Source organism: Canis aureus, chromosome 5 (assembly GCF_053574225.1).
Source record: "Canis aureus isolate CA01 chromosome 5, VMU_Caureus_v.1.0, whole genome shotgun sequence".
In the NCBI taxonomy this organism is placed as follows: domain Eukaryota; kingdom Metazoa; phylum Chordata; class Mammalia; order Carnivora; family Canidae; genus Canis; species Canis aureus.
The window spans coordinates 61,793,462-61,819,498 of NC_135615.1; the positions used below are offsets into that span (position 1 = coordinate 61,793,462).

Sequence of the window (26,037 nt, forward strand, 5' to 3'; positions counted from 1 at the left end):
AAGACAGTGTAGGATAAAAACAGCAGGACCCAGTTCCAAGATTTGCTGTACAGAACAAATTCTGGGCTGAAATCACAAGACATCCCCCTCCCTCCCCCACTGCTCAAGTTCATCTACTCCTCCAGTTCCTTAAGCTTGAAAAGATTTGAGGGCCAGGGGAATACCATCGAAGTAAGTAGGTTTCACATCCTGGTGATGTTTTTGTAGCTGCCACATGTGGCCCCGTGTTAAGTAGCTGAACATTTCTGCTTGCTGGCAGCCAAAGTCAGCCCTCACCTCCCATGGAGCTCCTCCTGACTTCAAAAAGCATTCCATGGGGTTGCAGAGAAGAGGAAACGGAGGACAGGGTTACCACTTATGCTGCCTGAATTCATTTTCTATCCTTGTGCTCGCTGCTCCTTAGAGCCATGCAGGAGACAGAAGGGCAGAGGAACTTGAGGGTTTTTCTTTCGATAACATGCTAGAAGCCCTGATATGTGAGTGAGAGATTGGATTCTCTTAGAAGCAACATTTTTAAAAGCATCACCCAATGCAATTTCAATAGGGAAGGTCCATGTACCAGAAGCACAAGGTATGCTGAATCAGTTAAAAGAAATCCTTGTTACACATAAAAGCTTATCTCTTTTCCTCTCTCAGGAAAAGAACAGCCACTTGGAGTGTTTGCCACAGTATGACAATTCCACCAGTGGCACGCAAAGCCGGCCTGACAAGGCACTGCTTATGGAAAGGCATAAAATGTGCCATTTACAAACCCTCACTGTGCATAGCTGGAAAGCATGAATGAGACTAGAATAAATATAAATTAGCCAGACACCCCCTGATCTCAGAAGTCTTAATGCTGGCTGGCCTGTCAAATTTTTAATTTTTGTTTTACCTTTTGCCTGTGGGTTTCTCAGAGCTCAAAGGGATCGTTCCAGTCTTCTCCATAGTTTTTCATATTCAACATAAACCAACACAATCCATATTTTGTTCCATTTTCTATTTTGCATGAAAATTTAAAGTAATATAGGAATGGATTTTCTTTTTTAAATCTGCAAACTTTGGGCAGAACTTTTAGCACAGTACAATAGGTTACTGCATGAGCCAACTTAACCCCAACGAATTGGATCTTAGCATACTCTGTTAGATTGAGTGAACAGTGGTTGACTGATTTTTACTTTAGAATGTAGTCAGGCAACAGCCGTTTGTGTACTTCACGGTGCATAAGGAACCGTGTTAGATGCTGTGGGCATCACGTATGTAGGAGGAAATGAGCCTCTCTTCTGTTTTCCTACTGCAGTGATATATATTGAGTCTTGGATCAGACTGGATTATGATTCTCCTGGGGAGTAGAAGAGTGGGACCCTCTGAGCAGCCCCTGCTCCTTGAACTGTCACACAGTGGTCTGAGCCTGACTTGAGTCGGTCCCTTTGCCCCTCCCCCTTCTGACTATGCCAGGGTGGGGGTGGGGGACTGTGACTGATGTTTCTCTGCATGAAGCCAACTGGCCCATTTGGGGCTTAAACTCAGGTTCTTAGACTTCTTAGCATCTTTCTTTAGACAACTTGGCACTTTGGATGTAAATGCTAATTGTTAATCATTAGCAATGGCTTTCTCTAATGGAGTTACCTAGGGAAGGGGCTCACCCTTAGAGCATGAGCTTGATCTTTGGTATAGAAGCAAGCAGAGTTGGAGTGTTATAGGGCCGATAGGTCCCCTCTTGCATTCCAGGGTACAGCTCAGTGGACAATGCACCCCTTGACCTAGCATACTCCCAGATAGTATACACTTATCAGTGGCTAAATAGTACTTAGAGATTGCAAAGCCATGGATGCAAACGTGTGAGGTACAACCCAATTTTTTGGTGGTGACCCAAAGGCTGCCATGGTAACTTTTGAGGAAAAACTTGTCTTCTCTGTAAATGTGTGATCCTATGGGTTAGTCAACTCGAATTAGAGCAACCTGAGAAGGGATTCAGCTGATAGACTTTGTTAGCTCAAGACAGAATGTTTTCCTTATGTTCTTGAATAACAAAGCTTGAATGTCACAAGACATGTATGTTTAAAGAAAAACATTTACTTTTTAGTGAGTTCAGAGTTGCTGAGTTATGATACTAAAATACATGCCGTATGCACAGGAAGCTGAATCTTTGAGAGGCCTTAAACCTATAAGAGGAGAGTCAGAAGGGCCCATTAACCAATTTCCAGATCTAATTAGTAACCTCACAGCACACTTACCCCGACCCTTCTCCCCACATATTCAAACAGTGTCCCTCATTCACTCTGGCACTCCTCTCTGAGCGCAAATGTGTCATCAGAATCTTTTTTCTTCTCCTCCTCCTTCTTCTTCTTTATTTATTTGAAGGGAGGGAGGAGAGGCAGAGGGAGAGAGAGAGATTCCTGAAGCAGACTCCCCACTGAGCACAGGGCCAGACTCAGGTCTTGATCTCAAGATCCCATGATCATGACCTGAGCTGAAATCAAGAGTTGGCAGCTTAACCAAATGAGCCACCCAGGCACCCCACATCAGAACCTTTCTTAACACAAGAGCTCAAAACAGGTGATTGGAACTGGCCCTCAAGAATGACATTTATATGCCAGCTCTGATCAAGGTAGCTTCAATCAAGGAGATTTCAGTGTGCCACTTGTTTTGATCCACACTGGTTTGTGTTTGGATATTCACACCTGCTTTGCCTCATAACTTTTGTGTATTTACCATCCATGGTGTCGATTTCCACCCTACACTTAACTACACAGGCTCTGATAACTACCTAGAAGGAAAGGAGCTTTTCCAAGTCCTGTGCAATTTCACATCACAATATGATGCAAGGTAATAGTCACTGACTTTTAGCCATGTTAGCTAGACCTTCTGAGTTTGAAAAGTGAACCATGTTCAATCTTTTAATTAAAGTTTCATGAAGTCTATTGATTGGGAAAGAAGCGTTTTTGAAATTAGGTTTGAATACCTCAGGGTACATGTTCTTCAAACCCAAATAAAGGCTCTATGTGTATGTATTTGTGCGTAGTCACAATTGAACGAATAGTAAAACCCTTTTGAGCACTTATTATTTGCCAGGTACTACGCTAATCATTTTACACGTATTTGGATTCGCTTTCTAGGGCTGCCATAATAAAAAGCCACCAACTGGGTAGCTTCCACAGTGGAAATGTATTTGCTCATACTTATGGAAGCTAGAAGTCTAAGATCAAGGTGTCGGCTGGTTTGATGTCTGCTAGGGCCTTTCTTCTTGGCTTATAGATGGCCATCTTATCCTCATGTCCTCATGTGGTCTTTCTTCTGTGCGTGTACATCCTTGGTGTCTCTGTGTGCCCAGATCTCCATCCTTGTTAGGACACCAGTCATAACTGGATTAAGGCCCACCCTAACAGCCTCCTTTTTTCTTAATCAACCCTTAAAAGCCCCCGTCTCTAAATATAGTTACATTCTGAGGTCTTGGGGGTTTATTGTTCATTGTTAGCTTCAATCTAACAGTGTTGAAGCCTCAAAATGTTTGTACTAAGGGTGCTAATGCTAACAAACATCATCTCCATTTTAGAGATAAAGAAATGGAGGTTCATAGAAGCTGAGTCATTTGCCTGATGACTTTCATGTAGCAAGACTAGCATAATATTTGCGTATTCTGTATTTCTAATTTTTTTTTAGATTTTATTTATTTATTATTTATTTATGAGAGACACACAGAGAGAGGCAGAGACATAGGCAGAGGGATGCACAAGCTCCCTGTGGGGAGCCTGATGCAGGACTCGATTCCAGAACCCTGGGATCATGACCAGAGTCAAAGGCAGATGCTCAACCACTGAGCCACCCAGGTGCCCCTCCATATTTCTTACTCTGGTGTATGCCATAAGGGCTATAATTTTGTTGATATAATAAATTTTATGTTTTTGTTAATTTTTACTTTTTAAAAAGATTTATTTTTATTTCTTTGAGAGTACTCACACAAGCAAAGGAAGGGGCAGAGAGAGAGGAAACAGAGAATCTTAAGCAGGCTCCATGCCCAGAGCCTGACATGGGGCTTGATCTCACAATGCTGAAATCATGACCTGAGCCAAAACCAAGAGTCAGACACTTTACCCATTGTGCCACCCAGACGCCCTAATGGAGTGAATCTTAAAAGGCCTATTGAGACTTCTAGATTTCTTCCAAAGGAGGTGTATGTAGCAAGGTTATTAATGGAGCTTCTTCCCTTTACCATTTGTGTGACCTCTGGCAGGTCACTTCACCTCTCTGGCCCTTGATTTTCTTGTCTACAAAAGGAAGGGTAAATAATAGTACCTGCCTTAGAGGGCTGCCACGAGGAGGATGTCCTTATAACAATGTCAGTACATAGCAGGCATTAAATATGTTGGTAGCTATTATTTATGTGTTGTTATTCTGAGAAAGATGTATTTTCACAATGGGACAAAGTGGTTATTATCACTCCATTCTAATGTTTGAAAGTGTTATTACATCCCAATTATTTGGAGTCACATAGTATCACAGTTTTAAATATTATCATTTTTTAGTATGTCATGTCATTTACATTGGCAGCATGTCAGAGACTGGTGTAAGATGTCAAAAGTGATTTAGTTCATTGGCTGTGTGTCATAAATGTGACACAGCACTGAGAATCAGACGGACAGTACCTGCTTGTAACACGTGCTGGGCGTACCAGTGGGTTTTCCTTGGAAGTAGGTGACATGCCAGGCTGGTGTAGCAGCTGAATGCTTTTTCTGGGGAATCCTGAAAGACCATAAGATATGATAATTATTCCCTAAAAAAAAAAACAAAAAAAAAACAGTTTTTAAATGGCCTGACACAAAATGGCTCTGCAGTCACTCTGTTACGCTGAGGTCTAAACAGTAGAATGTTGTAGAATGAGGCCCACTGGAGCCCATGCTGAGTGGTACAAGGTGGCTTATCTTTTTAAACAAAGCCTTTTGTGCTCTTGGTCTTCCATGTTTAAGAACAAACTGAAATCAAATCGATGAACTAAGGAATACAAGAAATGCTTTATCTATCCTTAGGTTAGGCTATGCAAGAATCTGTATATTTGGTTATTATTTTATGAATATTGCTTTTTTATTTAGATAAAATACTTGAAATAAATGACCCAACTTACCAGTGTGATTGAGTGGTGGAGTGAGTGAGCCCTGTATTTACAGGCTTCGTGCTTACAATGACATGGAGAGTACAGTCAGGAAACTAGAAAACAGAATGCAATAGCATATTACCTGGTTCTAAGGTTGCAAGTAATGTTCCCAATTTTTTATCTTTCCTTCTTTCACCCAGCAGTTAAATATTAATCACATCATATTTAAAAATATATTGTCTATTCCTGAAATTATATGTACCTTGGATATATTTAACCAAACTAAAGTCAACCTAATCAAGCAGTGGTTACACATATGGCAGCAAAACAAATTAGAGGGATATCCTATTAAAAGAGAAAGATAGACACCATCACTGTGAAGTATTGTTGCAATTTGCTATTGTTGTTCGCTGCTGGTACAAGTCCAGGAAAGTACTGTGATGTGTTTCTGTCCAGGTGTCTCACTGGAATGTGACCACATGGGAGTGTTGACCAGGCCTTTCTGGGCAGGTTCCCACTGCCCCATGATGCTGCCTGTCAAATCCCAGGACCTGGTTTCTTCCTTTGGTAGATAGTCACACTGACAGGCACACTAGCTCACACCATCACAGTGCTTCACTCCCTGAAGACGTGGTGACCCCACAACGTAACAAGCCTAATGGTTGAACAGATAGGGAGTTATTGGCTTTAATTGCACAATTCTATGTGTTGAGCAAGTCGTATTTTTTAAAGACTGTACTCCTCAACTCCCTTGCAATTAGTCTGGGACTACATGACTAGTTCCAGCCACTGGTAAATGGAGATGGCATGTGTCCCTTCCAGAGAAAGCATAGGTGACTACAAGCATAAGCATGGGCACTCAGCACTCTGTCTTCCCATCATGGCAACCTGTGTTGAGCTGGCAATGTCAATTCAATAATAGAAGCTGGATTGTGGAGTCTTACGTGGAGGACCACCACCCTAGTGAACTCACTGAACTCACAGAGGACTTAATGTGAGTTCAATAGACCTGTATTGTATATAACCACTGGACTTTTTTATGCATAGCCCAGCCTATCCTGACTAGTGCACTGAGTCTCATAGGAAATAACTTACCTGGTCATGATTTCGTGGATGCTGATCTAGAACTCCTGCTTAGGTCTAAAAGCACTCTTTATCCATTCTAATATTATCTCTTGGTTAGAACAGGGAAATGTGACATTGCATGCCCCTAGAGTATGCTGGTATAGGACATTATACTCTGATTCTGTCTTCTTCCTTCTCACCAGTCTGTGAGTGATGATCAGAGGAAACCCAATTGGTAGCCGGGCTGATGGATGTCTGAATAGTATTCATTCTACTAACCCCAGATGGTTTAATTTAAATTGCCCATCTCTATTCATCAGCTGGATTCATCTTATGACCAGAGGGCTTGAGTGGGTTAAAGGACGGAGTCAGAGCCTTGGATTAGAGAAATCACATGTAAGGTCCATGTGGGTCTGGGCTTATAAAATTTTAATTCCTCTAGAGCTTCTAAATGATTCCGAAGGGCATCACACTAGTTCTATGATGGGATTGGAAAGATGGCTGTGTTGCCCAGGATGGAGTAAACCAGATTTGTAGATAGTTATTCACAAAGAGCTGATGATTTATACTGGACCTTCATTCATGTGTTCATTTACTGGGCATTTTTAATGTCTCCAAGTATTAAAAAAAGAAAGATCAATAAAACCAGTGCCCTTGCCCAGCAGGAGCCAACCATCTTGATGTGGATTCTGACAAGCGAACAATTATAACACAGCGTGATAGATATTACACTCTATAGAGACAAGCATGGAGTGCCATGTAATTGCCAAAGCAGGCCCCCTGATTCAGCTGGACTGGCCTGGAAGAGGCAGGAAGGTCTTCCCACAGGAGCAGCCCAGCAAGGCCTTGAAGGCCAAATGGTCCAGCCAAAGAGCTATGTATAAAATTATAAAGCCGGTGTCATTCCGACCTCAAGATTCTCTAGGGTGGCTGATCCTTAACTTCCTGGTCTTGAGCCCACGCAGTCCATGAATAGGTCTCAGGTGTCTTATAAAACCCCAAAATGAACCCAGAATTTTGTGTGCAGCTAAATTTTTCTGACTATGCTTTCCCCAAATTCCTGAAGTTTTCTATACCCTCCAAAATTGCTCACCATTGCCCAGAGGACACAGCAGTTCTTTGGGAAATCTAGCTGCTTTGTGGTTGAGAAATCTGCTTGCCTGTGGAAATCCAGTGGTGAAGATAAGCTTATGGAGAATAATGTCACTCCAAAGAATTTTCCACAACATTCTTACATCTGGGACCTAATAAAACAAAATGGCTTGTAATGTCAATGCCAAGGTTTTGCTTTCTCTCTCTCTCTCTCTCTCACAGACACACACACACACACACACACACACACACACACACACACCTCTTTTAGAAAATTCAAAAGATAAACATATAATTATATGAAAAGGTTTTCTCCCATTCCTCAACCTTATCACAAAGTTAAACAATCTTAGCTGCTGCTTATATTTCCGGGGGGAAAAAAGTCAATCATAGACCAAAATATACATATTTTTGTTTAACCTAAAAACATCAAATTGTACATACTGCTCCATCTCCTGCTTTTCTGTTCTTTGTCTCTCCATGACTGGTACATCTCAGAAATCATTCTGTAGCAGCATGTGCTGGTCTGGATGATTCTCTGGATGGCTGCGACGGTCTTCTCGCAACCCTTCTTGTTGGGTTGCACTGTCCCAGCTGCCCAGCCCTCTGGCGTGATGCTCCTTGAGTTTGCTTCCAGACATCCAATAACGCCAATACTGTTGCACTGTGTATTATCCTCATCCATCTAGTTTAAGGCACTTTTGCCAATATTTTCCTAGATTAAATTCCTCGCAGGAGAGTTGTTGCTTTAGAATGTAAGTGCCTTCACAATATTGGTAAATATTACCAAACTGCCCCTCAAAACAGCTGAAGTGACATTATCACCCCTGCTGGACGAGTGCACCTGTGTCTGCACACTACTGATATTACCGAACATTTTAAATTTTGCCAACTAGATTGGTAAGAACCATTCTTTCACACTCGCTTTGATTTGTATGCCTTTAATTATGAAGAAGATTGAGCACCATTTTATACATTTATTCAGTTTGTATTTTTTACAACTCCGCGTGAATTGCCTATGCATATCCTTCGTCCACTTTCCCACTGGGTGTGTATTTTTCAAACTGAATTATTAAAACCCTTTGTCAATTAAGGAAACGAGCCAACAGCTTCACATGTCCCTAATAGCTTCCCCAACTTATCTTTTGTCTTCTGCCTTTATTTAGAGTACCTGGGGCCATGTTAAGTTTTTAAATTTATATGTATTTAAATTTATCAACACCCAAAAAAGCTGTTGAGAGTTGAACCAGGTCTCACGGTCCCTTCAAGTCTAAAGAAAACCGTAATTAGCTAGTTATACTAAGGACCACACAGCCTAAAGGAATGCGTGCCCAGAGGTGGGTCTTTGCTGACTTTGGCAGGTGTAGGGCAGCTCTGTTGTATAGGACTAACAATTGATACGTCTCTCCTGTAAAAAAACGTTACTCTGAATTCCAGCCGCTAAACAGTTGCTACTGCAGTCAAGATATGATTTTTAAAAATGACTTTATTGTTGCCAGAGAAGTCATATAGTTCACTGCAGTGATTGGATTTTTAAATCCAGTCTGTTAAATCATGCCTATCACTCAAAAATGTGCTGGGTGAGTCCTTGAATGTCTGGGGCGGAAGGAAAGTGATTCGCAGAGGGTTGCACCTCCCTAGAAGGCTTGGTGAACTCAAGGATACTCTGAGACTTCATGGGGGAGTGGGGAGAAGAAAATAAGAAATTGGAAAGAAGATATTAAGTTACTTTCAGGTCGCTTTAAATAATTTATAATCTAGTTTTCAACTTTTGGTGAAACATGGATCTTTATCCTTATAAGTTTTTATAGCTATAGAACTTACACTATTAAGGAAAACTCAGTCATCTAAATTATAGAGCTTCTCAACACCTTGATATGCAGATGAATCACCTGAGGATCTTGTTAGAATGCAAGTTCTGATTAGGGTGGTCTCCAGAGAGAGCACGCGCAGGGGGCAGAGGGAGAGGAAGAGTGCGGGACTCAATCCCAGTACCCCAGGATCATGACCTGAGCCGAAGGCAGACGCTTAACTGACTGAGCCACCCAGGGGCCCCTCAAAGACATACCAAAAAAAATAAAATAAACAGAATCTGAATTTTCCTCCTATGTTTGCTGGCTTCTGCTTCCTTCCTTCTTTCTTTCTCTGGGCACGTGATCAGATAGTATTTATGTACATGCAAACACGTGCTTCATATATGTATTCGTGTTTCTGTTTTCTAAAACATTAATTGAGCAATAGGCCATTGTTACAGAAACCAGAATGTACTTCATGACAAACCATTGGGTACAAGGCAAAACACTGACAAATTGATACTTTCTTGCTTGGTCACGCCTGATTTAAAGGAATGAACCCCAAATAGGCAATGTGAATTGGAAACCGACTTCAACCACATTTAAATCATTCTCCTTGAAAATATTAGCAGTTGAGTGTGCAAACCAATATTTATTTTCTAATCAAAGGTCTGCGGCGGATGGTTTATAAATGAGAGAAATGAGGGAAGAATGCTTCGAGATGTTTCTCGTAATAGGAACGGAAAGGGGATATTTTATTTCTTTAAATGGCAGACACGGGGCCTCAACTAAAAAAAAAAAAAAGAAAAAAAATTTCATCCCGCTCCGGTTTCTGTATGAGAAACTGACCATCATTTGAAAGGCCAGGGCCCGTGCTTCTGTGGCACCGGTTATAATAAATATTATTCAGTGGGAAAAAAAGTTGAAGATGCAGCCACATTAAGGGAGAATCTATTAACAGAATAATTGTATGGCAAGGACCCCTGAAGAAAAGCTTCCAAAATTCCATTATCTTAACTGTCACTCGCCACTTTGAGTTGTCTTGGTGCTGTGTGTTTTCATGAATTACCCGAGCTGTTTGTTTTTGCTTTATCCGTCATCACCCTGTCAGCCGGGCCATTCATAACAACTTTTGGCAGCTCATCAGGGGAGTTCAGAGCTTGAATAGGCCCCTATCCACTCTCACACCTCATTGTGTGAAACTGTTTACTAGCATTGCCTTTTTCTGTAAATATTACAAGCAGGGCCCTGAAGGAGAGACGTGTGAAAACAAAATGGCCTACCCTTGTCGCAGCTGGCTGAGCTAGCAGATCTGGGTTGGCCGAGACGCTGCAAGTCCCTGCGTTTCACTTATTCAGCCCAATAATACCTAGTCACCAGTCTTGAAGTCCCGTGTATGCTAGTTAATTAGACAATATTTAATTTGACTTAACATTTGTGTCAGCTTGGTGGAAGTGAGACTTTGTAATTAGGGAGTGCAGAGCGGCTTCCTGTCACCGTTCTGCACCCGTATTCTAAATTAAGGCACACTTTTGCAGTGTATTGTCACACTTGATGTGCTGGGTTCCCCCCGCCCCCCGCACTGTCTTTCATGCTTGACTAGTAACAAGGTGGCCCAGAATATACAACCAACAGCAAATGGACGCCGTCCCCCAGACGTAGCGGCCCAAAGTTTCTGCATGATTCACCCACCAGAAATAATTCCCTAGCTGAAGAGAATGTCAACAATTCTCCATGGAAGCTAAGATCACCAGCCTGCAAATGGGTATGATTTTTTTTTTTCTTTTTGGTCTTTATTTGTACTGAGGTTAGATATGCACAGATTCTCAAAGCATCACATAGTCTAAATTTTGGGAAGAAAAATAGCAGTCTCCCCAGTTCCTCTTCCCCAGAGGCAACCACTTTCAGCTCTTGTGGCAGATTGTTTAGAAATTAATTTCACAGTGAGAAATAGCCTGTTTCGCTTTGCCTATTTTTGAATGTTCTATGAATGGAATCATATTGTTGTAACTTGCTCCTTTCACTTACCATTAAGGTATTCTTTTTAAATTACTCCTTTTTTTAAGTCGAAGTGTAATTATGTACAATGCAATGCACAGATTTGAAATGTACAGTTCAATGAGTTTTAAATGAATGCACCCACCTCACTGTACACCCATCCAACTGTGGGGTATTTCCATTACCCCAGAGACTTCCCTGGTACACCTTTGCAGTTGATCCCCCTCCATGAAGCAATCGCTTTTTTTCTACCATCACAGACTCCATTTCCCTTCTCTAGAACATCTTTGATGTCATCATACAGTAGGTACTTTTTTGCATCTGGCTGCTTTTGCTCAAAATGATGTTTTTAAGACTCATGCAGAAATCTATTCCTTTTAATGACCGAATGACATTTCCACTGCAGAGTATACTACCATTGGTTTACAGATGTACTTGCTGATGACCATTCCCATTGTTTCCAGTCTTTTGCTATCGGCTTCTCTTTTATTACCCAATCGGAGAAGTTCTTGTATTTCTAGACAACCTGTCCTTTGTCAGAAATGGGCTTTGCAAAAATTTCTCCCCACCTGTATTTCGTCTTTTCTCCTGTGGTGTTGCTCAATGAGCACAAATTTAAAATTTTGATTATGTCCTATTCATGATTTTTTTACAAGAAGGGCTTTTTGTGTCCTGTCAAAGAAATCTTTGCCAACCATTAGATCATACGGATATTCTCCTATGTTTTCTTTGAGAAAACATTGAACTTTATGGTTTCAGATTTTACATTAAGGCCTGACACAACCTAAGTTTTGTGTATGGTGTGAGGTAGAAAGGAGGATCTTTTTCTTTCTTTCTTTCTTTTTTTTTTTTTTTTGTAATTTTTTAATGGATATACAATTATTCTAATGTGATTTGTGGCAAAAACTTTCCTTTCCCCAGTGGATGTGTGCACGTGTGTGTGTGTGTTTGTACATGTGCCTTTTATGAAAATCAACTGACCATATGTGTCGATCTCATTCAGGAATTTATTCTGCTTCATTGACTTGTTTATCTGTCTTTATGCAAACAGTATAGTGTCTTAATTATTGTGGTTTCATAGTAAGTCTGGAAAGCTCACAGTGTAAGTCTTCTAAATGTGTGCTTTATGTAAGGTTCTTTTTCCTATTCCTCCTCTTTTGCATTTTCATAGACATTTGCAATCAGTTTGTTAATTTCTACTAAAAGATTCATGAAATTTTCATTGGGATCACACTGACTCTATTGATCGATATGGGCAGAACTGACACTTCAGCAATATTAACTTTTCCAATCCCTAAGCATGTCACATGTCACATGGCTTATGGAGTAGGTTTTGGGATATGAGTCTTGCATATACTTCCTTAAATTTATTTTTGGGTAGTTTATGTTTTTCCTGTGATTGTAAATAAACTGCTTTCTGATTTTATCTTCTAATTGTTCACTGGTAAAGAAAATTGAAATATAATTAACATTTTACATATTGACCTTGATTCCTAAGACTTCACCAAATTTGCTTTCAGTTCTGGAACTTTGGACATTGAAATTTGGTAGATTTCTTAGAATGTTTTCTATATATATGATCATGTATATCTTTTCCAGTTTTGCTTTTTTTTTAATTTGTAAACTTTTTCAATTTTTCTCACATTTTTTTTTTTTTACTAGCTAGTACCTTCAGTGTATTACTAAACAGAAGTGGAGACAGTGACTATCACTGTCACTATCATACCTCCTGAAGTAAGAGGCATTCAATATTTCCCCACTGAGTATGACATTAACTATCCTCCTTTTGTATATGCTCATTATCAGGCTGATGACATTCGTTTCATTTCCTAGTTTTTTGAGGGTTTTTTTCATGAATCGGTGTGGAATTTTGTCAAAATTTTTGCATCGACAAATTTTTTCTCTTGATTCTATTAATGTGGTGAATTACAACTATTGATTTTAAAATGCAAAACCAACCTTGCAATCCTGGCCTAAATTCCACTTCTTAGTAATATTTATCCCCATCATAAGATGCTGAATTTGATTTTTAAAATATTTTATTAAGGATTTTGTATATATTTACTCATGCACCATCTTGATCTCTGATTTTCTTTTCTTGTAATGTTTTTGTCAGGTTTCGGGAACAGGGTCATGCTGGCCTCCTAAACCAACTCAAATAGCATCTCCTTCTATATTCTCAGAGTTTGGGGTAAAGCTGATATTTGTGTTTCTCTTACAATTTTGATAGAATTTGTGAGTAAAAGCCATCTGGGCCCGGCTTTGCCTTGTCAAAAGGTTTTTAATTATGAATTCAATTTGAAAATACAAAATGAATTCTGTTTGCATTTTTCTGTTTCGTTTGTGCTGATGTTGGTAAGATGTGCTTTGCAAGGCATTTAACCACTTGTCCTAAGCTTTGAATATTTTAAAAGATTTCATCTATTTATTTGACAGGGAAGAGCACAAACAGAGGGAGTGGTAGGCAGGAGCAGAGGGAGAAGCAGGCTCCCTGCTGAGCAGGGAGCCCGATGTGGGGCTTGATCCCAGCACCCTAAGACCATAACCCGAGCAGAAGGCAGATGCCTAACTGACCGAGTCACCCAGGTACCCCTAAGCTTTGAATTTATAGGCATCCAATTATCAATGCTTTTGTCCTTTTTTTGAGAATTGAAACTCTTTTCATTATGTAATAAGCCCCTTTATTACTGGTGAAATTTCTTGTCTGAATCCAACTTTTTTTTCAAGATTTTATTTATTAATTTGAGAGAAAGAGAAAGAGAAAGAGCATGAACAAGGAGAGGGAGAGAGGGAGAGGAGGAAGCAGGGATCCCAGCATGAGGCTCGATCCCAAGACCCTGGGATCATGACCCAAGCCAAAGGCAGATGCTTAACTGACTGAGCCACCCAGGCACCCCTGAAGCCAGCTTTGATATTAATAAAGCTACTTCAGCTTTCTCTTGCGTAGTGTCTACAAGACATCTCTTTTTTTTCTCCCAACCTGGGTCTTTATATTTAAGTTGGTGGTTCTAGAGGCAGCAGATAGTAGGCTCTTATTTCTTTATCTAATCTAACGATCTAAATTTTGATTAGTGTAGTTTACATCACATGTGACTATTGAATTAAAACCTATCATCTAACCAACTGTTTTCTATTTGCTCCTTTTGTTCTTTGTGTCTTTTCTCCATCCTGCTTGCCTCCTTTTTGATTAATTGAGCCCTGTTTATGATTCAATGTTATTTCCACCTTTGGATTCTCATGGACACCTCTGAAAAAAAATTTGGTAGCTACCTTTGAGGTTACCGTATATGTCTTATATAATTAAAATCTACATTCAAATAATATTCTGTTTCATGATGAGTGTAAGGACCCCAATACAGTCCTGAATGTCTTGCTCACATTCCTGTTTTATTGCTGCCACATACTTACTCTTACATATGCCATAAAAACACAAGACTACTATGTTTGCTATAGAGAGTTATCTTCCAGAACAGTTGAAAACAATAAAAACTGGATGTTGAACTTTATCTTTAGTTATTTCATTTCCAGGGTGCTCAGTTTCTTTGGGTTGTAGATTCCAGTTTCTGTCTGCTATTAGAGTCCTTCTGCACTTCCTCTAACCTTATTTACAGCATGGGTCTGCAGGCAATGAATTCACTCAGGTGTGGTTTGAGTTTGTGTTCAGCAGTCTTTATTTCTCCTTTGTTTTTTCTTTGAAAGACATTTTTGCTGGGTATAGGATTCAGATTTGACAGATTTTTATTCAATTACAGAGACATAATCCATTATCTTCTGGGTTGCATAGTTTCTGATGAGAGATCTGTGGTATTCTTATCTTTCATTTTTATTCTGCTATATCGAATGTTCTTTCTGTCCTGCCTGCCTTCATAATTTTCCCTTTGTCCCTAGTTTTCAGCAGTTTGAATATAATATGCCTTTGGTGTGGAGATTCTTATGGAAGGGTTGCATTTATTCTCCTTGGTATTCTTTCAGTGTCTTGGAATAGTTGTTTGATATCTGTCATTCATTTTTGAAGATTCTTACATATTAATTCTTATCATTTCTTCCTGGCATGCTAATTACACTTAGATCTTTTATGTATACGTATCTCTTGGATGCTCTGCTGTGTTTTGCCCTTCAAACTCCATCCTTCCCCACTGTTCTTCAAATCAATGCTGGGGCTGTTATGAATTTACTTTCCATATGTGTGAGGCTGACTAAAAAAAATTTTGTTGCTGGGACACCTGTTGCTGAGAGTCTGCCTTTGGCTCAGGGCATGATCCCAGAGGCTCAGGATTGAGTCCAACATGGGGCTTCCCCTGGAGAGCCTGCTTCTCCCTCTGCCTGTGTCTCTACCTCTCTCTGTGTGAATAAACAAATAAAATCTTTTAAAAAAGAGAAAATTTTGTTGCTGTCATCTCCTCTCTTCTTCTCCAAATCCCTGAAGATTCATCCTTTTAAAAGATCGTTTTCTGCCATTTTAGGAAGCTGAGTGAAAGTAGATGCATGTGTGCAGTCTGCCATCTTTACCAGGAGGTCAGCTTTGAATTTCATTATTTAAATTAAACTTAAGCAGTGATAAGGATGAAATTTTCTATCATCTTTGGAATGAAATAATATATTATGTTTTATTTTCTCATTTTGAAAGACTTTTGCATCCTCAGAAATAAGAGAAAAAATCACAAATAATAATAGCTAACATTTATCATACATTCTACATGCCAGTGTTGTAAATGCCATTCTTGTACTAACTTAATCCTCACAGTGACATTCCAGTCTAGACAATCTTATTATACTCAGTTTTATAGTTGAGAATAAACTGAGGGGCAATTAGATTAAGTAATTTGTCTAAACATTCAGAAATAGAAAATGATAGAATTTGGTTTCTTAACCACTCTACACTGAGTGCCTTTAGCAGATGGGAAGATTAAGGCTTTTAGGTAATATATCTTTGCTTTTGGTCTCTGGAATTCTTCATGTACTACTGTTACCTCTCTAAGAGTCATAATCTATTAATCAGCAAGTACATATGCAGTGCCTATTATGTGACCCAACTTGTCCACTGGGGGTGTAAAGAACATAGCAGGGCTATTTCCTTCAGGGAGTTTACATTTCTCCAAAGAAAAGGGTCCCCAAAATATGAAAATAAGTTTTATAGTCCAGAGGGGTATCACCATTCAGGGAAAAAAGAAACCTCGATTTGATCTGGGTGCTCAGAAACTATGGGAACACATTAAAAACAATGACAATCATTCAAAAGTTTGCTCAGCCCCTAGATTATCCAGGGAGGTTTTCACCTTTCCTTTTACCTCTTTTTGCCCCCAAATTCTTTTTTTTTTAATTTAATTTATTTATTTATGAAAGACACAGAGAAAGAAAGGCAGAGACATAGGCAGAATGGAGAAGCAGACTCCCTGGGGGGAGCCTGATGTGGGACTTGTTCCCAGGACCCTGGGATCACATCCTGAGCTGAAGGCAGATGCTCAATCACTGACCCATCCAAGTGTCCCTATTTTCCCTAAATTCTTTGCTGTTGTACTATGTATAAGTACTTCTTCTACAGAACAAAATAAGAGAATTGTTTACAAACTCAAAAGTTCTTTATAAAAGCTGAAAATGGAAAGAGTCTCAAATTCTTGGTCACACTCAAATTCTTGGTCTACACATGTATCACCTGGAAGAGATACACACACATACACACATGTACACACACTTTATCCCAACTATTTTCCTTCCCCCATCAGGATGGTTAACGGAGAATTACCATATCTTAATGGTATTCCCTAGTATTTCTTTAGTAACTGTGAGTAAATAAAGGGTGTAGCTGATACAATATTATCTTTAGATTGGCTAGTACAGTATCTGAGTCTTCAGAGGCACCTGACTAATATTCATGGTTTCACTGATTGAAGGAATGAAATGAAAGGAAGCCAAAGGTGAACCTTCTCATAAACAATAGTGATCATGAGTCTGTATTTTGATTTGAAGAGATTTTCCTCAAGCCTCATGCATCAGCATGTCTCAGGGAGAAAGGATGCTCTGTAGGATCAAGGGACTGTATTCATTCATAGTCATGCCCCACACCCTTCCACTGCAGTGCAGTAGCTGGCAGATAGCAGATACTCAATAAATACTTGTTGGATGCAAAAATGAATCATTTGACAGTACCTACTTGGATGCTGGAAGAAGCCGATGTGCCACATAACAACCTTTCCAAGGGAAAATTTCAGACAAAACTAAGCGTAACAACAGAATAAATTTTTAGGAAAAAATCTGACAAGGTAGTGTCAGACCATCCACTTTGGGACCATGCAGATCTGGGATGTAGGACTGACTCTGCCACTTATGAGCTAGCTATGTGACCTCAGGAAAGTTGCCCAGCCTCTGCAAGTCTTCATCTCCCAATTTGTCCATGGAGGGCCATACCAGTATTTCATATTTGTTGTAATGATTAAGTCAAATATTCTACATCAGGAGCTTATGTTATGACCAACTGCCTTAAGTGCTCAACAAATGGTAAATAACTAGTTATTGTTACACAGCAATTTCAGAAGTGGAGACTATGGCCATTCAGATCTCTAGAGAATCTTGACAAAAATGGAAAAACCTAAAACGGAGGTGTCTACATCCTTCCTATGTTCCTCTTTTCTTGCTTGAGGAATTTTGAGTGACCTTCATTTGGCTGTATGGGTATGTGGAAAGGTACAGGATGGGACAGGAGTTAGAAATCCTTTCCACTTCTAGAGAAATGCCCTCTACCAAGGATTTATGCTGACAGGGCAACAGAGGCCCACCCTATCAGCTGAGAATGAAAACAGCTACAGACAATGGGATATGACACAGTAATGAGTTCTCATTTGTCAGGTGTCAGCTTGCTGATATGGTCTAAGGATATGGTGTTCAATAATTCTTAGAAATTGGTAATAACAATACCATTTACACAGCAGTTCTTCTTGCAGTTTGAAAGCACTTCCACACACACTATCTGTTTTAATTTCCACCACAATGCTACAAGGAACCTGAAATAAATACCACCACTCCCATTTTATGGATGAGTAAATACATTCTAAGAAGTGAAGTGACCAAGCCTCAGGCTACTCAGCTGCTCAATAATTGACCTAAGACTTGAACCCAAGTCCTCACTGTGGGTTCATTACTTTTTTTCCATGAAACTTTAGTAAGCTGTTTGCCTTACAGGATCCATCTATTTTGATTATGAAGTGTGCTTGCAAATGTACCAAGCCCTTAAGAATTTGTGTTTATAAAATCACTTAGTAATTGGTAGTATCAGCCTGTTTTTAAAATCTTATTTTCTTTTTGATCTAACAGGAAATGAAGTTTTTCTTCTGGATACACCAGATCTTTGATGATGCCAGTAAAGAAACATCCACACCCTTTGGTTAAAAGATGAAGCATGAGGCTATGGTTATTTTAATCAGTTACTCCATGGAAGGTTGAAAGCTGCTAAGCAGAATGAATCTTACGACAGAGAGCAGTAGAGCTCGAGAAGGTGTATATAACCTTACCAGCAGTTGAGGTCTTGGTGGATGCTTCCTGATTATGGTGTCCTTTTCATCCTCAATTTATATTCCAAGTTGTTCCCTAGAATAAATCCCAATGTTTCTAATTAATGCACTGTCTTTGTTTTGAATGGAAAAGGGAAAATATGTTGATCCCCCTGTAGCAGCACAGGAAATATGCCTAAAACGGAATATCTTTCACCATCATGAATAACATTAGTCTTTACAGTTCTCCAGAGTAAATTATTATCGTATAGTTGGCTTCCTATTTATATAGATTGGCAGCATCCTTTGAGTTTCCAGGTGACAGGAATTCTCTCCAGAAGTCATTCTTAAGACTATTGTCAAACTCCTTAATGAAGAATTAGAAGCCAAAGTGGCTACGCTGTATGTACAACCGGTTGGCAACAAGCTGATCCTCTCCTTTCTGGATTCTTCAGAGAGGACTGACTGATAAAGCTATGAAGAGCTGTTGACCATGCCAAGTCTGCTGGTGTGAGGGCAACTGCCGTGCCACAGTCTATCCTGAGCCTGTCTTGTGTATTTCCAATTACTTAAGTATGTGATCCTTACATACCCATGCCCTCTGATGAGATGACATGGTGATCATGAGCGTGAGGATGTCACATGCACTGTGCTACATTCATTCTCTAAATAATCTCATTTTATTCCAACAACAATAATTTGAATTAGGAAGAAATGTTAACACTTTGCACATTTCAAAATGAGGGCTCAGATAGCTGATCTGCTTTGTCCAAGGTCACACAGCTATTAAATGGCAAAGTAGGGACCTGAACCTAGTTCTATCTACTCCCAACTCAATGCTTTCAACCATCACCCTCATCATCTCCACCAAGATAGCCACTTTCCTGTGGTAACTGCTAGATGCTAGAAAACATGGGCCTGAGAGAACTTTTAAATATGAAATTATAACTCTTTGCCCACTGAGATTCTTATTTTTAAAAACCCAGAGGAAGATTACATTAATATATTTACTTAATATTTATGTGCAATCTTTACATCTACAAAATGCTTTATAGTGTAACAGAATGGGCAGAAATTTTTGTTTGGGCATATAATTGTCTTTTCTTTCATATTCATTTATTCCTTTGATTTGTATAATATGTTCTCCACTTGGTCTTCTGAGATCATGTACAATGGTGACAAATTTTAAATAAGATTAATAAAAGATTATTTTGTATCACTCATAGGGAAAACTGACTAGGGCCATGCCTGTCTCCGTTCTTTATAAATGGTATGCAAAAGAGTATAATGCCATCCCCAGAATACTGTCTATAAGACCAGCTGTGCTTATTCATGGTGCTTTAAAAATATATTGAGCTCCTATTCCTCATTTATTCTGTGGTATTCACTTTCTGCCCTTCAGGTGGTTGAGGATCTCACCAGTTTGGATGAGGAAATAACTTTGGTGAGCATCATCTCAAGTAGCCATGCTATGCCCTTCTTTCATTGATCATCAAGCAAGAATCCTCAGCAGAGCTTTCTTCCTGACAGTTCCCTCCGCCTGGAAATCTTTTCCCAGATGGTCACATAACTGTTGTGTTCAGTTTCTTCTGGCCTGAAATCAAGAGGCACCTTCTCCAAGAGGCCTGCCCCAAACCCAGATCCCAAAGAACCCCTTATCTGAGGTGTATTCTGGCATCTCTTTTATTTTCTCTTTAGCACATAGTACTTTGTGTTAAGAACCCTAGAGTTCCAGGGTTTGGTGAGAATAGATTTTAAAAATACGTCGATAGGCCAATATTGTGTCATTTTTAAATTGCCACCATCTGCTTTAAGATGAATCTTTAAGGAATCTCCGTAGCGTAAAGTATTCTGAGGGCTTATGATACATTCCCTGTCTTTTTAAGGACCCAGGTCATTACTGAGGATGACATACAAATATGAGGCTGGGTCAAATGCCTATATGTGGTCAACTTACAGGTTTTAAATAACTTGTATGTGTAATCAGCAGATTAAAAGTTATTCTCAAAAAAAAAAAATTGTCTCATCCCTGTATACATGTGTGCAAATATTAATTTTTTTCTTTAAAACTTGGAGGCAGGGGATCCTGGGTGGCTCAGCGGTTTAGTGCCTGCCTTAGGCTCAGGGCGTGATCCGGGAGTCTCAGGATCAAGTCCCACATCAGGCTCCCGGCATGGAGCCTGCTTCTTCCTCTGCCTCTCTTTCTCCCTCTGCCTCTCTCTCTCTCTCTCTCTCTCTCTCTCATCTTTCATGAATCAATAAAACCTTAAAAAAAAAAAAACTTGGAGGCAGAAGTGCTTCAGTCAAGTGTGGTTAGATCAGGGCAAGGGCACCAGGGTGGCTCAGTCAGTTAAGTGTCTGACTCTTGGTTTCAAGGCTCAAGCCATGATGTCAGGATCGTGAGGTTGAGTCCCACATCACACTCTGCATTCAGCACAGAGTCGGCTTGAGTTTCTTTCTCCCTCTTCCTCTGCTTCTGCCCCCTCATCAAATCAACCTATAAATCTTAAAAAAAAAAAAAAAAAAGAAAAAAAGTCAGAGCAGTCCTGTACTGGGGCAGGGGCCTGCAGGGGGGACAGGCAGACTGTTTAAATGTTTCTCAACTCAGGCTGCACATTATTGATAATGTTATATCCTACCAACGAGGACCAATCAAATTCTGACCTCAGGGTGAGCTCAGGCGCTAGTATGTTTTCCTGAATCACAGGGAGGGGTGAAAACCACTGCGGGTCAACAGGCGGCCAGCAGCTGTTCTTGAGGAAAGTGAGCAACAGTTGTTGACCTCTGCTTTGCCCAGGCCATCAGGTAGAGGTGCCCGATTCCCGTTCAGCTCAGAATCCCTGTGTCCACATCGCCATGGTTTCCAGAACTAGTCTTTCACACCATGTTCCGATGAGCCTAGTGGTGCTGTCACTTCACCCTCCCCTTGGGCCTGGTCTTCAATTTCCTGATTGCTCTTCGACTACCTTCCTGGTTTCTCAGCCCGCTGGTACGTAGTCAGGCACAGACCTGCCAACCTCTTCCTCTTGGAGTCAGGCCCTGTTCCCCGTGCCCCAAGCCACCAACTGGGGTCCTGCTTCAAATGGGTAGGGTGACCTAAATCACAGTGGTGTCCCTCCCGACTCATCACAGCCTGGCACCTCTTGCCACCACCAAATCCTCTGACAGATCCATCACCTTGAACGTAGACCCCTGAACAAGACCTTTGGATTCACAAAGAAATGCGTTCACCTCATTAGCAGTCACATGGCAAGGGGAGGTGTGAGGGATGGGGACCATTAGTGAGATCAGTCCACCATGGGTAGGAGGCAAACAGAGGAGGTGCTGATGGAGCATTTCTGGAAAGAAGCGAACATCATACAGACATCAGCTACACAGGGAGTTTACTTTGACCCGGAGTGAATATAAGGTGTGACACAGTGACAGTGGTGATCACATGGCTGTGAAGTGTCCAAAATTTGGCAACTCAGTGGGGCATGAGAAAGGTGTGCAAACCACTTAGGTCACTAGTGAAAACCACAGAGTGCCGCTCAAAGGCATGAACCTGAGGAGACGGCGGGCTTGGGTTAGATTCTGTCCAGGACCGGTAGGTCCACACTGCAAAGCAGCCTTCTCCCGGGGAAGCAGGGAAGCCAGGGCTACTGCAACCGCAGCCAGGGTTGTGGGAAGCCTATACACTCAGTTGTTCTAGGCACCCTGGGTTCATCACCTGGCTTCCAGCACAGGGGCTTCAGCTCCCAACCTCCTCTTCTCCAGGCACCTGGGTGCATTGCATTTCCCTGACCCTTTGAAATGTGAGAGGAAGTGTCATGTATCACTTCCTTGTGGAAGCAATCAAGAGCTACTGCTATTTTGTTGTCACCATTGGCCCCTGCAGCCCGCCCCGACCAGACGATGAACCATCAGCCTCATGTTCAGATGGTTTCATCAAAAGATGGTGGAGCCTTGGGTCTCTGAGTGACTATATACAGCTCAGCCACCTGCTGGCCCACACTGGACAGATGGCATGAAAAAGATATGAACCTTTCTTGTGCTAAGCCACAGAGCGGCAGAGGGTGTTTATGGTTGCAGCAGAGCCTAGCTTATCCTGACCAATTTGAGGACTTGCTGCATGAATGTGTCCTTGCATGAATTCTCTAGAACTTCAACGTTTACCTCTAGCCTGGTAAAGTAGTGAAAGCAGGTCTTTTCTTTTTTCTTTTCTTCTTTTCCTTTTTTCTTTTCTTTCTTTTTTTCATCACCGAGAGAGGGAAAGAGTTTCTGGCCTCACCTTCCTGTGCTTGTGTAAGTGGGTGGAGGCAAAGGGAAGAAGAATGAAAGAGGACTGCGGCTGGCGTCTTATTCACTGCCGTGCATGCAGTCAACCTGTAGAACAGCCTGGCTAGAGGATTTTCATTTTTATATTACAGATGAAGGAGAGCTCAAGATAGGTTAAGTCATTTGCCTAAAAATCCCATAGCTGGGACCAGAACCCAAGCCCATCTGACTTCATAATCTGTGTTCTTTTCCCACAGCATAAACATACAAGGAGTGAGCTTTTAACTCCTTCTAGCCTGTTCGTATTTTTCTCCTACCCATAATCTCTTTAAAATAATCTTTAGTTAGGTCAATCTACTATTCAAAGCTATTATTCTTAGAATTATGTTCTTCTTTCATTCCACCCAGATTTGTTTTTACTGATCTTTGACACCCGAGGTGCTACAAATCTGTGTGTTTGTTTAAACTCCAATCAAACACACTCGTGTTTGTTTTAAGTTGGAATATCACCGCCAGCATATCTGGAAACGCCTCCTCAGCAGCTTCAGGTTTTAAGAAATGTGAGGGTTGCTCTTTGTGGCGAGGCTCTAGGAGGAGAGAGTGGGATGAGACAGAGGAGGAACAGGTTTATTTGTGCAAAGGGGAAAAATGAAGGTTTACTCAATTAACAGAGACCTTTTGGTACGTGGGATCTTCTCAGCTGCCAATCTGTGACCCTTAGAAATGTTATGAGGCATTTACTTCCCGCTGGGCCTCACCAAAAAAGTCAGATGAAATCACGGTGCAGACCCGCAACTCACCCCCTCCGTGCACATGGGATGGTTCACTTGGCTTTGAAAGTGCAGCCAAGCTGCTTCGTTCAGACGTCGGCGGAGGGCAAGACTCGGCCTGCCTTCTCTGACTCCTGACATGACTTCTCGATGGAGAGCCAGGATTTTTCTCAAGTGTAACAATATTAATTATCAAGTCACTTTAAAACACGTGTGATGTATGTGTGCATTTATTTCACAGGAATGGTATAAAGATTAAATACTTAATGAATCCATTTTTCATATCAAGGATATATTTGCCCTACGCCTAAATATATCTCTCCCTTCTGTTTCTCATGAGAAATATAGCTATCTTTATTATGTAATCAGTAATATATCATTCCTTCTAAGCAGGATCTAATTTTAGCAACATGATGAATGGCCCAGGAATGTACTCCACTGCCCTCTGCAGAAAGGAATATATATCAGACCTGCTCAGGTGTGTGTCATTTCTTTATATCGAGAGCTTTCTGCTCCCCAAGTGGCAGCCCGGGTTTTTCTGGCTGAAAGCCCCAAGTTCTGTCTCCGTTTCGGTTCGCGCAGGCACCGTTAGGAAACGACCATGTGTGAACAATAACCAGGTTTGCTAGCTCCAGCCAATGAGGGATGTGGCTCTCTTGAGCCTGGGTTTATTGCACCAGCTAGAAAATGACCCACTGGGGTTTTTTTCCTCCTTCAATTCATTTCTGAGCAGCAACTGCTTGCAGAGGACTACCCCCAAGTCCCCAACCACCAACTCCCATTTTTTTCCCATTTTGTCTTTAAACAGAGAAATTTCTTTAAAATGCAGGAATCATTCCACTTTGACTAGCACGATAAGGAATCAGTATCTTCTTTTTTTTCTTGAGCTCCAAGGAGAAAATGTTCATTTTTCTTCCGTGCTACCTGTGAGTTTTCTGGCTGCTTCTGAACATTCATCACAGGTACCTGCACCCCACATCTTGATAAAACTTTAATTTTAAAATGATGTTGAGGGCACGGCCCCCGGGTGGCTCAGTCGGCTGGGCATCTGCCTTCCGCTCAGGTCATGATCCCAGGATCCTGCAGTGGAGACCCCAGTCAGGCCCCCTGCTCAGTGGGGAGTCTGTGTCTCCCTCTCCCTCTCCCCCTCCCTCCCCTCTCCCCCCTGCTCATGCTCTCTCTCTCTTTCTTGCTCTCTCTCAAATAAATAAGTAAAATCTTTTAAAAAATAAAATGACGTTGAATTCGTTTTTAATTCACCTGTAAGAGAGGCAAAGCAGTACTTTATTCTCATTTTGCAGCTGTGAAGATTGAGGCTTGGGCAGATTAAAATGTGACTCATTAAAATTTTGAGATATGGCCCTGTAAGGACCCAAACCTATGACTCCCTATCATGCTACTGACTATGCCTAATATTTAATGGTTTATATACAAGATGGAAGATGAACTTTAGGAGTGTTTTTTTTGTTTTGTTTTGTTTTGTTTTTTGCAAAAATTGTATATGTAAAACTCTGAAATTCTTTGGGCAATTACTATATTTTTTTATCCTAAGACGTCATTTTTTTTCCCTCATATTCATGCCTCTGAACCTGGGATACACCCTACAGCCAATAGGGAATCATAATCTAATTGGCAATTCTTTTTCTTTCTTAGTGGTCACAGCAGACTGATCCCTAAAACGTCCCAATCTTCACCCCCTCTTCATCTCCTTGGCCTTTGCAATGTCGCTTTGTAACAGGTCAATTTCCTTACACCTTAAAAACGGATTGGTCTCATCTTTACTTATTTCTGTAGAGGGCGCTATGGTGCCCTACCTATTCCCCTTTGCTCTTACCCACTTCAGCCTGCCTGATTTCCAGAAGCACCTGCATTTCCTTGCCTGAGGCCATCTCTGGCTGCCAAAGCTCTCTTTGCCTGCTGTGATGGTTTAAAAATATGTTCACAGTTTCTTTGACACTCCTCCCTCCTCTCCTCTTGAATGTGGGCCAGACTTCATGACTTGACTCGCTTCTGTCAAATGAAATGTGGTGGAAATGACAATGTGATTTTGAAAACTGGGTCATAAAAGGCACTGTGGCCATGCTCTGTCTTGGATCACTCACTTTGGCATAAGCCATATGTTTTGTCATGAGGACCCTAGAATTGTCCAATGGGAGAGTCTACAGGGAGAGGAATTGAGGCTTCCAGCCAAAAGCCAGCACTGGCTAGCCAGCTGTGTGAGTGGGTTATCTTAGATCCTCCACCCTTAGTGAAGTCTTCAGATAACTAAAGTCCTGCCAATTTTCACTGCAACCTCAAGGGGAAGAATCAACCAGCTAAGCTATTCCAAAATCCTTAACCCTCACAGAGGATATGAGATCATAAACGTGTACCATTATATTAAGCCACTAAGTTTTGGGATAATGTATTGCTCAATACAGAAATAAACCCATCCATGTGGCAGACTGGAGATGGTGGCAGATTACCTCTTGACAGCATTCCTCAACCAGTGACAACAGTAGGTTGTA

At 40.9% G+C, this 26,037-nt stretch overlaps 1 protein-coding gene and 2 long non-coding RNA genes across 18 annotated transcripts in view; 2 read left to right on the forward strand and 1 right to left on the reverse strand.

Moving 5' to 3' along the window:
- LOC144314361 (uncharacterized) overlaps positions 1–20,503 on the forward strand; it is a 60,704-nt gene extending 40,201 nt beyond the window's left edge. For 6 of the 9 annotated variants that reach the window (XR_013380194.1, XR_013380192.1, XR_013380196.1 and 3 more), the window contains one exon: positions 18,328–18,629. Coding sequence is in view for 3 of the 9 variants with exons in the window: in XM_077898393.1 (XP_077754519.1) it covers positions 18,328–18,402 (75 nt within the window). In the remaining 6 variants the exon portion in view is untranslated. Of the gene's footprint in view, positions 1–15,482; positions 15,535–18,327; positions 18,630–19,905 lie in introns of those variants that run through there. The other 3 variants (XR_013380198.1, XR_013380193.1, XR_013380195.1) reach the window with 3 other exon arrangements.
- LOC144314363 (uncharacterized) overlaps positions 1–21,348 on the reverse strand; it is a 53,506-nt gene extending 32,158 nt beyond the window's left edge. Inside the window, exons 1-6 of one of the 5 annotated variants that reach the window (XR_013380208.1) lie at positions 21,168–21,348; positions 18,525–18,600; positions 7,230–7,380; positions 5,102–5,184; positions 4,626–4,722; positions 3,305–3,322 (exon numbers count right to left, since the gene is read on the reverse strand). This is a non-coding gene — a long non-coding RNA (uncharacterized LOC144314363). Of the gene's footprint in view, positions 1–3,304; positions 3,323–4,228; positions 4,248–4,476; positions 4,723–5,101; positions 5,185–7,229; positions 7,381–18,524; positions 18,601–21,167 lie in introns of those variants that run through there. The other 4 variants (XR_013380207.1, XR_013380205.1, XR_013380206.1 and 1 more) reach the window with 4 other exon arrangements.
- A 37-nt stretch (positions 21,349–21,385) lies between these two features.
- The window catches only part of LOC144314364 (uncharacterized), a 43,770-nt gene continuing 39,118 nt past the window's right edge, over positions 21,386–26,037 (forward strand). For 3 of the 4 annotated variants that reach the window (XR_013380210.1, XR_013380209.1, XR_013380212.1), the window contains exon 1: positions 21,386–21,492. This is a non-coding gene — a long non-coding RNA (uncharacterized LOC144314364). Of the gene's footprint in view, positions 21,493–23,923; positions 24,009–26,037 lie in introns of all 4 variants that reach the window. The other variant, XR_013380211.1, reaches the window with a different exon arrangement.